At 41.2% G+C, this 12541-nt stretch overlaps 1 protein-coding gene across 2 annotated transcripts in view; it reads right to left on the bottom strand.

Annotated features, from left to right (window-relative positions):
- The window catches only part of LOC119187506 (putative acyl-CoA synthetase YngI), a 173186-nt gene that overhangs the window by 8208 nt on the left and 152437 nt on the right, over positions 1-12541 (bottom strand). Inside the window, exons 14-15 of one of the 2 annotated variants that reach the window (XM_037435640.2) lie at positions 8308-8449; positions 8116-8226 (exon numbers count right to left, since the gene is read on the bottom strand). In XM_037435640.2, the coding sequence (XP_037291537.2) occupies positions 8116-8226; positions 8308-8449 (253 nt within the window). Of the gene's footprint in view, positions 1-8115; positions 8227-8307; positions 8450-12541 lie in introns of those variants that run through there. The other variant, XR_012887223.1, reaches the window with a different exon arrangement.

Below are 12541 nucleotides of genomic sequence, written 5' to 3'. Positions count from 1 at the left end.
CGGAAACGTGAGAAGTCACAGGCCGGCCGTGTCACGAGGCAAAATCAGAGTCGACAGGGCATCCATCGCAGAAGGTTCGCGCAACGAATATCCGTCACTTGCCGGGCTGTCGTTCTTCATGATCTTGTGAAGACGTGAAGGCTCCCGTCTCGTGAGCCTCCAGACTGTGCCTGCACTCACGGGGCTGTGCTGTCAAGATGTACGTCGTTCACCTATGGACTGCCTTCACTTGTGAACATTGGGCCGTCGTCGTGAAGGGCGAGTCAGGACGGAGCCGAAGTTGACGTGAGGGCTCCCATCTCGCATACCTCCAGACGATGCCTGCACTCACGTCAGTCGATGGGTGCTTCTAGTAGTCTTAGTTTCAACCGAAGTCGTGCTCCCAGGTCACAGCGGTGGTTAGGCCTTGCACATCAGCTTTAGCCAAGGCGGCTTCACAAAAGTCCTCGCGGCTACCACTGCAGTCGAAATTTGTGAAATCCGCTCCGTCTCACCTCCGAAGGTTCTTACTACTGGGTTTCACGGCACCAAAATGTAGAGCAAGCAAAGGAACAAGCCGCCGTGCCCATAGCGAAGCCCACCTGTCCACCTCTTCTTTATTCTAAATGCACTGCTTCTCCCTTCATGATGATAGCGACTATCTTCGTCGTTCACAAAATATTTAACACCGGTTTAACATACTGTCCTCAAGTTTGGTCGACTACTACACAGTATAATTTAGGAGCACTTCAAATATATTGAAACCGCACACCACGTGCAATAGAAAACTTAGGTTGTATGGTGAGCACAAGAAGCTACTATTAAATAAAAAAGAACATATTAGAAGTGTCCAAACTTTATAAGCTATTTCTAGAGATCATGCAACAATTTCAGCGTGACAGACATTTCTTTCAGAGTAAATACAGTGTAAAAATGACAGGCTATAATTTAAGAAATAGTTTTGTATCTATAATACATAGTAGAACAAATTACGGTAAACAAAAACTTGCTGTGCAAGTTTCTAACCTTCTCAATAACTATGCCCTTGACTACAGATCCCCTCAATTCCGGAATTAGGAAGCAAGCATTTAAAAAAACGATAAGAGAATTATTATTTTCAGGAGACTAAACTAAACTTAATGAAGATTATGATTCTGCATCAATTTTGTGTTGTGTTTTGTTTTTGTTTTTTTCATGTGTGGCTGATGAGCCCTAACAGGTTGCCCTCGATTGCCTTTCATTTATATTTTCTTTTTTTGCTCACGAGTTATATATGCACTTTTTTATTATATTTGTGCTTCTACTTTTTTAGTGCTAAATACCAGTTAGAACTTTATAAAATTGATTTGCCTCTTTTCACTTGTATTCAATTTTGAGAATTATACATCTAATCTATGTAAACAAGTATAGTGTTCATTTTTCATGTAGGCTTTAAAGTTCGTAAATGTCTCTCTTTGCACTGGGTCATGAGTAGCACCGATTTCATGTGACGTCTTTTTATCATCCTTTGACCACGCACTACAAAGTGTTTTTACTTAATCTCATACAAATGTTCTTAAGGTTTTAGATATGTCGATGATTTTTTAGTTGTTCCTTTCCCTGTGATGATTGAGCAGATTTTAGATGTTTTTAGAGGAAATGCTAAGGGGTTCACGTTCACTAATGAACTTCCGAAAAATAGCTCTTTACAGTTTTTGGACCTCGACCTGACAATTTCAGGTGTCATGTATGCTGTGCGTACCTTTCTCGTAGTAAGAAACAATTGCTACTGTACGACTCAGTGCATTCAAAGACTGTGAAGCGCGGAATCATCCACTTTGCTTGGCTTGGAGTTAGCACTATGCAGATCATGTGAGCCTGTTATGCAGGCTAGCTTTTTGCTTCAAAGACTATCCAAGGCCGGCTACCCTCAGTCTGTAGTTAGTTTCGTGATGGAATCCCGGCTGCAGAAAGTGAAAGACAGCATTGCTAATGCAAATGCACGCACAGAAGGAGAGGGCGCAGGTTAAGCCAGAGGTGGTCCCGTATTTACAGTGTGAGCAATAACCTCAACAAGGTGGCTACCCGTTACAACGTTCCGGTTGTTTTTTCAGCTCCCAACAAGCTGGCTCTATTGTGCCCGCGTATCACATGCTATGAGCAAAGGGGCTGCCAGAAGCAGCACACAAAACTTTTTAGGCGCTGCGCACAAGGCGTGGTATATGGGACACCTCAAAGCTGTGGCAAGTTCAATATCGGTCAAACGGGGCGTTGCATCAATGACAGACTGAGGGAGCATGCCAATAGTTTAGGCAAAAGTGATCATGTGCATATTCCAGTGCACGGTAAAGCCTGCTTATATGTGCCATGGCTTGAAAAAACAGTGATTCTTGGTAGGCGTAACAAACAGCTAGAGAGCTCTTGGAAGCTTTTTTTTATCAAAAAGAAAGGGTCCGATTGTATCAGTGATACATCTGTTATGTTCTTGCAGTTCTTGGATAACTTATTGTCTTGGAACATGACGCTGTACGACGCTTGTTGGCTGTGCACGCATGCACGGAATTGTCTTCTTTTCCTGTGCGTTTCTTAGACTGTCATTAAACGGTAGTTGGCGCTGTTCTTTCTTCTCTTCTGCTGCTCCTGTTTCAAGAAATGTTTTTTGTGCCTCGATCATCTGCACCAAGTCTCTCTGTTGCTGCTGCTGTATGGGTGGCACGACCCAGTCAGGTACCGTTTGCCTTTAGCCATGTTGACAATTTCAGTGATTGTTCTGAATTGACTAATAAAGAAAGAAGAAAGCAAGCTAACAAAGTACGATCACAGATATCTGCTGCTCCCTATTTTTATCAATTGCCATATTTCAGCAGATCCAGGAAAACAACTTACACTGCTAATTGCCTTCTTTAGCCTGCATCCACAAAGTTCACTAGTGCAAAAACAAACCTTGTTTTGGAAAATGTGCATTTTCTTTAGAGTCCATATCTTGCCTTTGTACTGTTCAAATTTAGTGATGCATGCTAGGTGCTCAGATATTATTATTCACACAAGCCTAAATTAAAACTTAGAAGAATGGGGATACAATGTTGCATGAGAATTTTTTCTTTCACGAGCATTCCTCCGGTGTGCAGGCTTTCTGGAAGCTGACCTATGCTACTTAGTAAATTGGTGGTTTGAGTTGACAAGTGGTCCTTGCTCTGCAGTGGAAAAGTGGCCACGTCAAATACTTTCATTAACCTTCATCAGAGACTTTTAGTAAAAGCGACTTGCCAATGGTAGTAAAAAAATCCTTTCAATATTGAATCTCAGAATCTAAATATCTTTCCCACTACATCCACCAACAAGATGTCATCTGCATACACCGAACTTGAGGGTAATGCTCTACCCCTATGCTATCTAATTAATGCATAGGATTATGATTCCTAAAAAATTTCAGGTGTAGCAGTTTTGTAACACAAGAAGGCAAAAGCCTGGCTGCACTCGTTCAAAACAAATGTGCCACATTGAGTACATACATATGTTTTGCATTAAAGTGACCTTTTAAACACCTAATGCGACTTTGTAGGTATTTTTTAAAGCTGTGCAGACCTTAGTGAAACAAACAATACGTGTCTGTTGGGCAGAATGCACGCCTAATTAGGTTCACACTTTGTTGATGTTGTGGCTGATAATGATAAATGATTGCTGAGCCTTTTATAATAGATGGGACGCTTTACACCACTCACTCGTCATTCAATTCACATGATGCGACACCTGGAGTAATTCTATGCTTCTGTCTATGACACCACTCCTCACCCGAGGAGTGGCGGCAACATATCAGAAATTACTGAGACAGACATTTACAAATGCAGTCCTTGCTTCCGTATGCTGTGATTGTGAAAGCACGGCATTTTACAGCCCCCATCATGGTTTTTTCGGCATCTGCAGCCATTTTCTCGACGATGGTAGTTTGTTTTCATACGTCTGAAGCTATACCGTTTCGCGTCCTTGCATGTCAGACATATTTTCCGAAAAAAACGTCTTGCGTGATGACTAACGTTTATCGGTAAGTTGTATATCACAAGACATCCCGCGAATAAGCATTCTGCGCAAATCGCACTGTATTTGCAGTTTTTTTGGAAGAAACTTCTGATGTTTTCCTGCCCTTCCATGGCAAGAAAGTAGTTCTGATGCTTCCGTGAATCGATGTGCACCTTCATGTCCGCCTTGCTGCCAAGCAAAACGCTTACATCACAGGCACACAAGGTGCCGAATACGTACTTGTCACATTTCCACAAAGCCACAAATCACAGAAACTAAACTATGTACCAGTCCAAATACACTTACAAATACTTCTTTGCTTTTGACACCGTCATCGACCTTCCAACTGAACTCGGGAAAATGCATCGCCCACAACAACATAATAAACACATGCCTGTGCAAGTGGCATCAGCCTAGAGTACAAAATGCAGGGGTCAAGACACACAGACGCAAAAGTTGTGGTATTTTTTCCTCCACCATCTTTTCATACTATGGTGAGTGCGTATCGTGGCTGCCGGCCTTTGCTCAGATGCGCAGTATTATAGTCACTAGAATATACTTAGCGGTACTCTAAAGTGTGGTTACAATGAACTAGAAGTGCAGTGGTGAGTGCTCTTCCGCAGCACCACAACCGGCTCAACAGAACAGGCTGACATACGCGTGTGATAAAAAAAAAATGCCTCTGCTGTGGCGGCCACTTTTTGGCACACTTGAGATAGCATTTGTACAATCGGGATATTAGGTCTGAATTCGGGAAAGTTGGCAGGAATGTCTATAGATTTATTTAATGTTGATGGTATTGATGCACAACCTAATATTTATATTAATATTTCTCCCTCCCCTTATCATTTCATGGGCATGCCAAGTATACTCCATATGTTTACTCAGTTGGACCTGCGCTGCATTCGACGAGCTGATTACTTCTCAAACTTACTTCAAGAAAGCCGGAGGGCCATGGCAGGACATCATGAATGACATATCGTTGCTTCCTTCTCATTTTTGTATTCACTACAAGACTTGTTTAGGGGCACCACAGTGAAACTTGGCCCTTGCTAATGGATAATCCTACACATGCCTATACATTTAATTTTATTTCATTTGATTTATTGTACCCACAGTGCCAAACAAGGCATTCCAGAGGGGAGTTGTTCACAATGAGAAGTTTGTACAGCATAAGTAAAGCATGAATAGGGATGTAATACCAAGAACAAAAAAAACATAAGAAAACCATTATGTACAAACCATAAAGTAAAGGTAAGTTATACAATGAATACAAACATAAAAAATGTAAGAAAACCAGACATGCAGCGTATACGGGTGAATAAATGACATTCTAGTTAGCAATGTTGCTTAATAGAATACGAAACAAAGAGTTATCACTAATAGATACAATGTTTTGGGGAAGGTGGTCCCGCTCTAGTGACATCTGAGGAATGTATGATTGACAAAATGTGTTTATGCTGCTAGAAGAAACATGATCCTTATGAGAACGGTCGATGCAACGTGATACATAGTGTGGATTATCAATAAGCATGTCATGCAATGTTGGGTTGTGAAATATTTAATGAAACAATGCTAAACGGGAGATTTTACGCTGGGCTTCAAAATATGAAAGTGGTAGACTAGTTTTCGTGGCTGTTACGCTGGCAGTTCAGTTATAAGTGGTAAGAATAAAATGAGCCATGTTATTCTGAACTAGTTCTAATGCATTAATTAGGTTAGTGCTACGAGGGTCCCAAAGAGAGAAGCATATTCTAATTTTGAGCAGATTAAAGTTTTATAAAGTAATAGTTTTAATGAGTCCAAAGCATGAAAAAAGTTTTGCCTGAGGTAGCGAAGGGTGCAGTTTGTATTACTCATTACATAGTTAATGTGTTGCCCAAGAAAGGTTAGATGTGATATGAATTTCTAAGTATTTGTATGAGGTTGCTTGCTCTAAAGGGAGGCTACTTAAGCAGTATACTTGTGAAGAGTTAGGTGACCTAGATACATGCATAGCTTTACACTTGTTAGTACTATTTAATTCCATGAGCCACATACAACACCAGTAAGATATCTTGTTTAAATCAGATTGTAGGTGACTTCAATCGTTGTCTGAAGTAATTTCTGTAGAAGTAATGCAATCGTCAGCGAAAAGATGAATATTAGAAGACACTTGTAAGGTAGTTGTTAATATATATTAAAAACAACAAAGGACATGCAGGGTGTTGCATACTCGACTTTAAGCACATGTAGGGACTTGAACAATGTGGTGTTTAAACATGCAGAGCATCAGATCTTCAACCTTCAGAGGGTTTGGGGACTTGAACCCTCCACATTCTAGATGAGTAGTGAGTTGAACACTCTACTTTCAAAGCATGTATTAAGTCAAAGCTAACCTTGATCACCTGAGTCTGCAGGTTCTGAGCATGCACAGTTCCACCCTCTGCCTTGTAAGCAAATGGTGTAACCTTCTTATATAACAGTCCTTAATTAAAAATGTAGTGATATTATTACAATGCTTTGCATAGTGTTGATACTCCCAGCAGAGACAGCCACTGTTGCACTTTCTTTTCAGCACTGCTTCAGAACAAAGGGTAACAACTAGGGTTGTGTGAATAGTGAATTTTAGGTTTGAAGTGAATCCAAAGTGAATAGTGAATTTTGTCGAAAAATTTGTCATTACCTAACATGCACAATTTTTTTTTTAATTGAAAGAAGGCCTGTGCAAATTCCATTTCATTTTTTTGTTCAAAAAAAGTGGAAGAAGCTTTAAATAGGCACAGGATTTCACTTTCGCTAAAATGCAAGTGATAATCTGTGAAGTATGTTACTTTATAAAATTTATCATACTTAGAGCATTTAAAGGTACCGACAACTGACATTTTTCGATCCAGTTTTTTTCTTTGCGACAGAGAGCTTATCCTTCGTAGGGATTGTAGCTGCAGTAGTTTATCCCAAAAGCTCATAGTCATTTTATAAGCAGTATTTTTCGATCTGAAAGGCTCTGAACACGGTAGTGCCTTTTCATCCGGCAACGCTGAGTATTCATAGCAATGCCGGTAGCCTTTCTGGTGGCTTATGCATGCTGTCCTTGTTCTTATTTCGCAGGATTTCCTGGAACTATGCTTAACCACGTTTATTCTGCACTTCACAACTATTTTTGAAAATAACAAGCCGTTACAATGAGACGGCGTGGCTCTATAGAGCTTCCCTGCATTTGTAACGCGTCGCCAAGTCAAGTGATCGAAAACGGAACTGAGCATATGTCACGCAAAGGCAGCGTCACTTTAATGCGTACTACTAACGTAAGCTTTACGTATACCTTTATAAATATTATCTTTCGCAATAAAGAATCAAACAATATTTCAGTAGTAATCAATAGATTTTTTACCGTGTACATTAACGCATGGCCACGTGACAGGGCATTCATGATAGTTTGTTTTTGCCATCAGAGACTCCACAAGCCATTTTTCGCGATTTTTAATGAAGCAATAAAATAAAAATCCACTTCTCATGAGAAAAACAGGGTTGGTTTCAGTCACTATAAGAGACACTGTTTCCATCCATGCAGTCATCTCATTTCCTGTTCTGAGCAGTTGTCAGTGCCTTTAAGCCAGTACAACGAAATTTTAAACTTAATGAATCGATGTTAGAAAAATGTGATCATTTAGCCTTGAAGTGAACACTAAAAAAATCAAGTAAAAAGGGTGTCTTTATGTCCCACAACAATAATCATCCTCTATATTGCATTATCAGGGTGACATAGCTTTCTTGATAGGAATTCACCAGTGTTGAGCCTTCAAGAAAGAAAGCACAAGCACGGCATATGAAGATGATTATTGTTGTTCGACAAAAACACACCCTTTTTACTTGGTCTCTCTTTTTTTTTTTCTGGTGTGAAACTTCGCAGCAGGGCGAATTTCTCTTACCGAGGTGTTTTCATGATTTAGCACCCCTTAACTGCAGTTAACCCACCTTTACACGTGAATAATGTACGCCTATTCATTTATTTCAAATACTTTCAAATTTTCAATATTTTAAATTGAAATCCGTGCAAATTCGAATACTGCAATATTTGTTAGAATATTCGCACAAGCCTTGTAAAAACGCACTGAAGATGGCTATGAAAATAGAAGTAACGTTGATGAGTGCACATACCTTGCCTTTGCAGTACTGCTGAAGCTCAGAATCGGTTACCTTGGATTCTGGATTTAGCAACACCCAGGCACAAAGTTCTTCACCCATTCGTGAGTCTGGCACTCCAATTACCTGCCATATTTAACACCAGCATAAATGTTGCGTGCACTGAACACTGAAGATTACAAAATGATGAAAATAAAAGCATCATACATGGCACTCTTGAATAGCTGGATGGGTATTGAGAACTTCCTCAATCTCAAGCGGATAAATGTTCTCTCCTCCTCTGATGACCATGTCCTTCAGACGTCCAATAATGCTCAGGTAGCCATTTTCATCCATCTTGCCCAAATCCCTGTACACCACGGAAATAATCAATAAAGAGCACATTATACTTCAAGAGTTTTTAAGCCACAAAAAATATTAATTCATAAGAATAACGCTATAAGTCTATTAAAAAAAAGAAGTGGTCATTAGTTCATAACTACTTCCTATTAATAATGTGGCAAATACGAAAAAATAGCTCTTCGTCTAATATGAACATGTTTGTCTTCATTAAAGGCGCTCTGCAACACTTTTTATGAGTTAGGAGGTCTGTTCGAAAAGTACCCGACCACGTTCATTTTTATTTATTTATTTTTGTGTACACTTTATGGATATGAAACAAGAGTGCTTGCATCAGTGTACCTTGGATCTTTATATACATGCATGAATACATGCATGAATTTTTCCCACCTTCTCATAGCCTCAGTCGCTGGCACACAGCATTTGCGTGAGGTAGTATGCAGTGCGGTCGATGGTTTTTTGTTTTATTGCAAGAAAAATGATGGAGCAACTGGACCAGTGTTACTGCATCAATTTTGGCTAGAAAATGGGTGACAGCCAAGTGGAAACCATATGGAAAACTAAGACAGCTTTCGGTGACGATGCTATGAGCAGCACACAGATTAAGAGTGGTACAACAGATTTAAAGAGGCCGCACATCGGTGGAGTGTGAGCCATGCTTCGGTCGGCCATCAACATATCGAGATGACCACGCCACTGCGGTGATGCAGGACTATTGCGTAACTATCTGAGAAATTGCGAAAGAGGCGGTCATCACAAAATTTTCTGCACATTTCACAATGACCAAAGATTTGGCCAAGAAGAGAGTTGCGGCAAAATTCGTCCCAACACTGCTCATGGCGGAGCACAAGCGACTTTGCGTTGAAGTCTCATAGCACATGCTGAATTCCACAAAACAATGACCCCGACTTTATAAAAACCATAGTCACTGATGACGAGTCTTGGGTGTTCAGGTATGACCCGAAAACAAAACCCCAGTCCTCACAGTGGAAGCATTCCACGTCACCGAAGTCAAAGAAGACCCGCCAAGTACACAGCAATTTCAAAGTGATGCTGGCTGCTTTCTTTTTTCCTGTCGTGTCGTACACCATGAGTATGCACCGCAGGGTCAGTCACCAAAGAGTACTACAACGTTGTCCTTCATCGCCTACTTGATGCTGTGCGGTCAGAAGATTGAAGCTGTGGTCAATAAGAAATTCAGCACATCTATCATGACAATGCTCCTGGAAATTCCTCACACTTGATTCCAAATTTTTTGACACAAAACCAGACTTGTATAGTTGGACAGGCTCCTCCCAGGTGAAAATTTCCTGCTGGCTTTCTGCTGAGAGCTGGTTTGTACTGGTTTCTGGTGGAACGAGCAACTAACCTGCTAGTTTCTTGCTGGTTGTACTAGTTCCAGCAGTGTGCTTACTGGTCCTCTGCTGGTTCCAGCAGGGTGCTCAATGGTTTTCTGCTGGTCCCAGCAGGCAACCCATTAAGTGTACTGGTCTCCGCAGATTTCTTACTGGTAATCTGTGCTGGTTCCAGCAGGTTACTGGTCTTCTCCTGGGATACTGCTGGAACTAGCACGTAACTTGCTGGTTTTCAGTTGGCTTGGCCCAGTTTCAGCAATGAATGCACCAGTGACAATATAACATCGTATGCATTCATAACTAAAGCCAGCCATTAAGGTGATATAGCAGGCTAGTTGCTTGTGATAGTAAGCATTCATTTCTATAGTGCAAAAAATACGGGCAGGACAACCCTGTGTTCGTGTCTTTATATATTCATTTTTTTGAGCTATAGAGATGAATGCAAGTCATTCGTAAATACGATTTAGAATGATTGCCGCACATTGTACATCGTGCACATTTTACCCTGATTTCATGTGCTCTCTATGGCTAAGTTCCAAAAATATACATTGCTGGGGAAAAACACACTTTTATTTGAGCTGTAGAAAGCTCGAATAAGCGGGATGCTAGACCCAGTACCCCATTGGCACACAAATCTGGTTATTTTAAACGTCAAACTTAGGTTTGATCATACTGAGCAAACAATTAGCTAAACGCAATTGTGGTCGATTCCCCGTAGAAAAGAGCGTTTTTGGTTTGAACATTCACCAATACCTGCCACGATCAGACCGCAGTAAACTTTGCTAGCTTGCTCTCGCCTGCTACGACACTGCCAGAAAGGCTAACACCACCATAGAGAACAACGACGCATTGGCACTTCTCGAAGCGCGCTGAGCATTGCTAGCATTCCCAAGCATTAAATTTGCCTCCACTCCTCACTAGCATATAAGTCTTGTATCTATTCTTGATGTTTTCTCGAATTAATGCTAAATACTAGTTCCCTACTTTATAATACAAATACTGCAGCTGCTGTTTGATAGCGAGCAGACGAAGACACTGCTCCTTCGGATTGTCACGCCACGCACACCATGACAAAATGGCGGTTGCCGGCGGTAGGTGGAGTTTGCAGGCAATGATTTTTACGGTTCATTTTGGACTGAAATAATCTCTTACAGTTCAGTTTTCACACGTGTACAAGCATATTTGACCCTATACCTCCGTTTTTCGACAAAAACCATCAATTGTTGGGAGACCATGTTATGACCCCTCCAATGAATGCATGTATGTATGCCGGTTGGTGTAATGAAATGTTGTAGGCCCGTGTGCTCAGATTTGCGTGCACGTTAAAGAACCCCTGGTGGTCGAAATTTCCGGAGCCCTCCACTACGACGTCTCTCATAATCATATGGTGGTTTTGGGAGGTTAAACCCCACATATCAATCAATCAATCATGCCGGTTGGTGTAAGCCATGTTTCTATGTCTCTGTGTAATGTATAAATACAGTGCTTAAGCTTAGTGTGTCAAGTGAACTAACGGCGCTGTAGAGATGCAAAAGTTAATTCACTTGATATGTATGTCCTCGTGTGCACTGCTTCCGGCGACTGGGCAGCAAGTAGCACTTTTTTAGATTGATATCTGCAGTCCCAATCTGCATGGACAATGAAATCTTTGATTTTGTAATAGATTGCCTGTATCACTGGGCTGTTCTCTAGGACACCTGTGATGTGATTCACGGTACCCTGTGGAATTCTGTGCAGAAGGATTCAATATGCCGAGTACAACACGAAGCTGGCAGATCACCTATTTAAAGCGTATAAGAGATTTTTAATAAGTATAATTATTCTAACTGTGGATCAATAATATGTGGAGTTTGTCTCAAAATCACCATATGATTATGAGAGACGCTATAGTGTAGGGCTCCAAAAATTTTGACCACCTGGGGTTCTGGGCCTACAGCCTTTTCGCCTCCATCAAAAATGCAGCCACCGCAGCCGAGATTCCATCCCACGACGTAAGGGTCAGTAGCCGAGTACCTTGGCAACTAGACCACTGTGGCGGGGCAATTTTGTATCAACATTTGTGTGTTATGTGTCGACATAATGAACTTTTGCAAAAGCAACTTTAGGACTACCTGCTTTTGAGGGGAACAAGCTGAATCTGCCTATTGGTGACACTCTAACTCGAAGTACTACAAAAATGAAATGTGACGATTGTTCAGGTATGCTGAAATTCAGCTGGTTTGAGCTGCAATCAAATTTGAGTTGACAATATGCAGCTTAAATTTGGCTTATCAGCTCAGCAGGTTACAAGTTCGCCGACTGCCTGCAACACTGCACTGGAACCAGCAGCTACTGGTTCCATAACCTGCTGGGAACACTCTAGTAAATTAGCACTGCTGAAACCAGCAGCTCAGCAGAAAACCAGCAGAAAATTTTCATCTGGTCTTACTCCTTACAACAAACTTTTGGCTGTTTTGAAATATCAAGATGCCATTGAAAGGAGCACAATTTCAGGCAATGGAGAATATTATTGTTGCAATGACAGCTGAGCTAAACACCACTCTGAAAATAGCCTAGGAATGCTTTCGACAATGGTAGCACTGCTGGGAGATGTTTGTGGTGTTACAAGGAGACTGTTACGTCGCGAGTGAATGGCTCCGTAACCAAGCAAGAACAAGGAAGGTTTATTTTGCGTGTCTCGCTTTTATGTGCTTGGCGATGGCGATGACGTCATGACATGATTGGCGACACGCTTGCATGACGTAGCA

The sequence above is a fragment of the Rhipicephalus microplus genome, chromosome X (genome assembly GCF_043290135.1).
Source record: "Rhipicephalus microplus isolate Deutch F79 chromosome X, USDA_Rmic, whole genome shotgun sequence".
Classification (NCBI taxonomy): Eukaryota; Metazoa; Arthropoda; class Arachnida; order Ixodida; family Ixodidae; genus Rhipicephalus; species Rhipicephalus microplus.
This window is presented reverse-complemented; position numbering and strand designations above follow the sequence as displayed.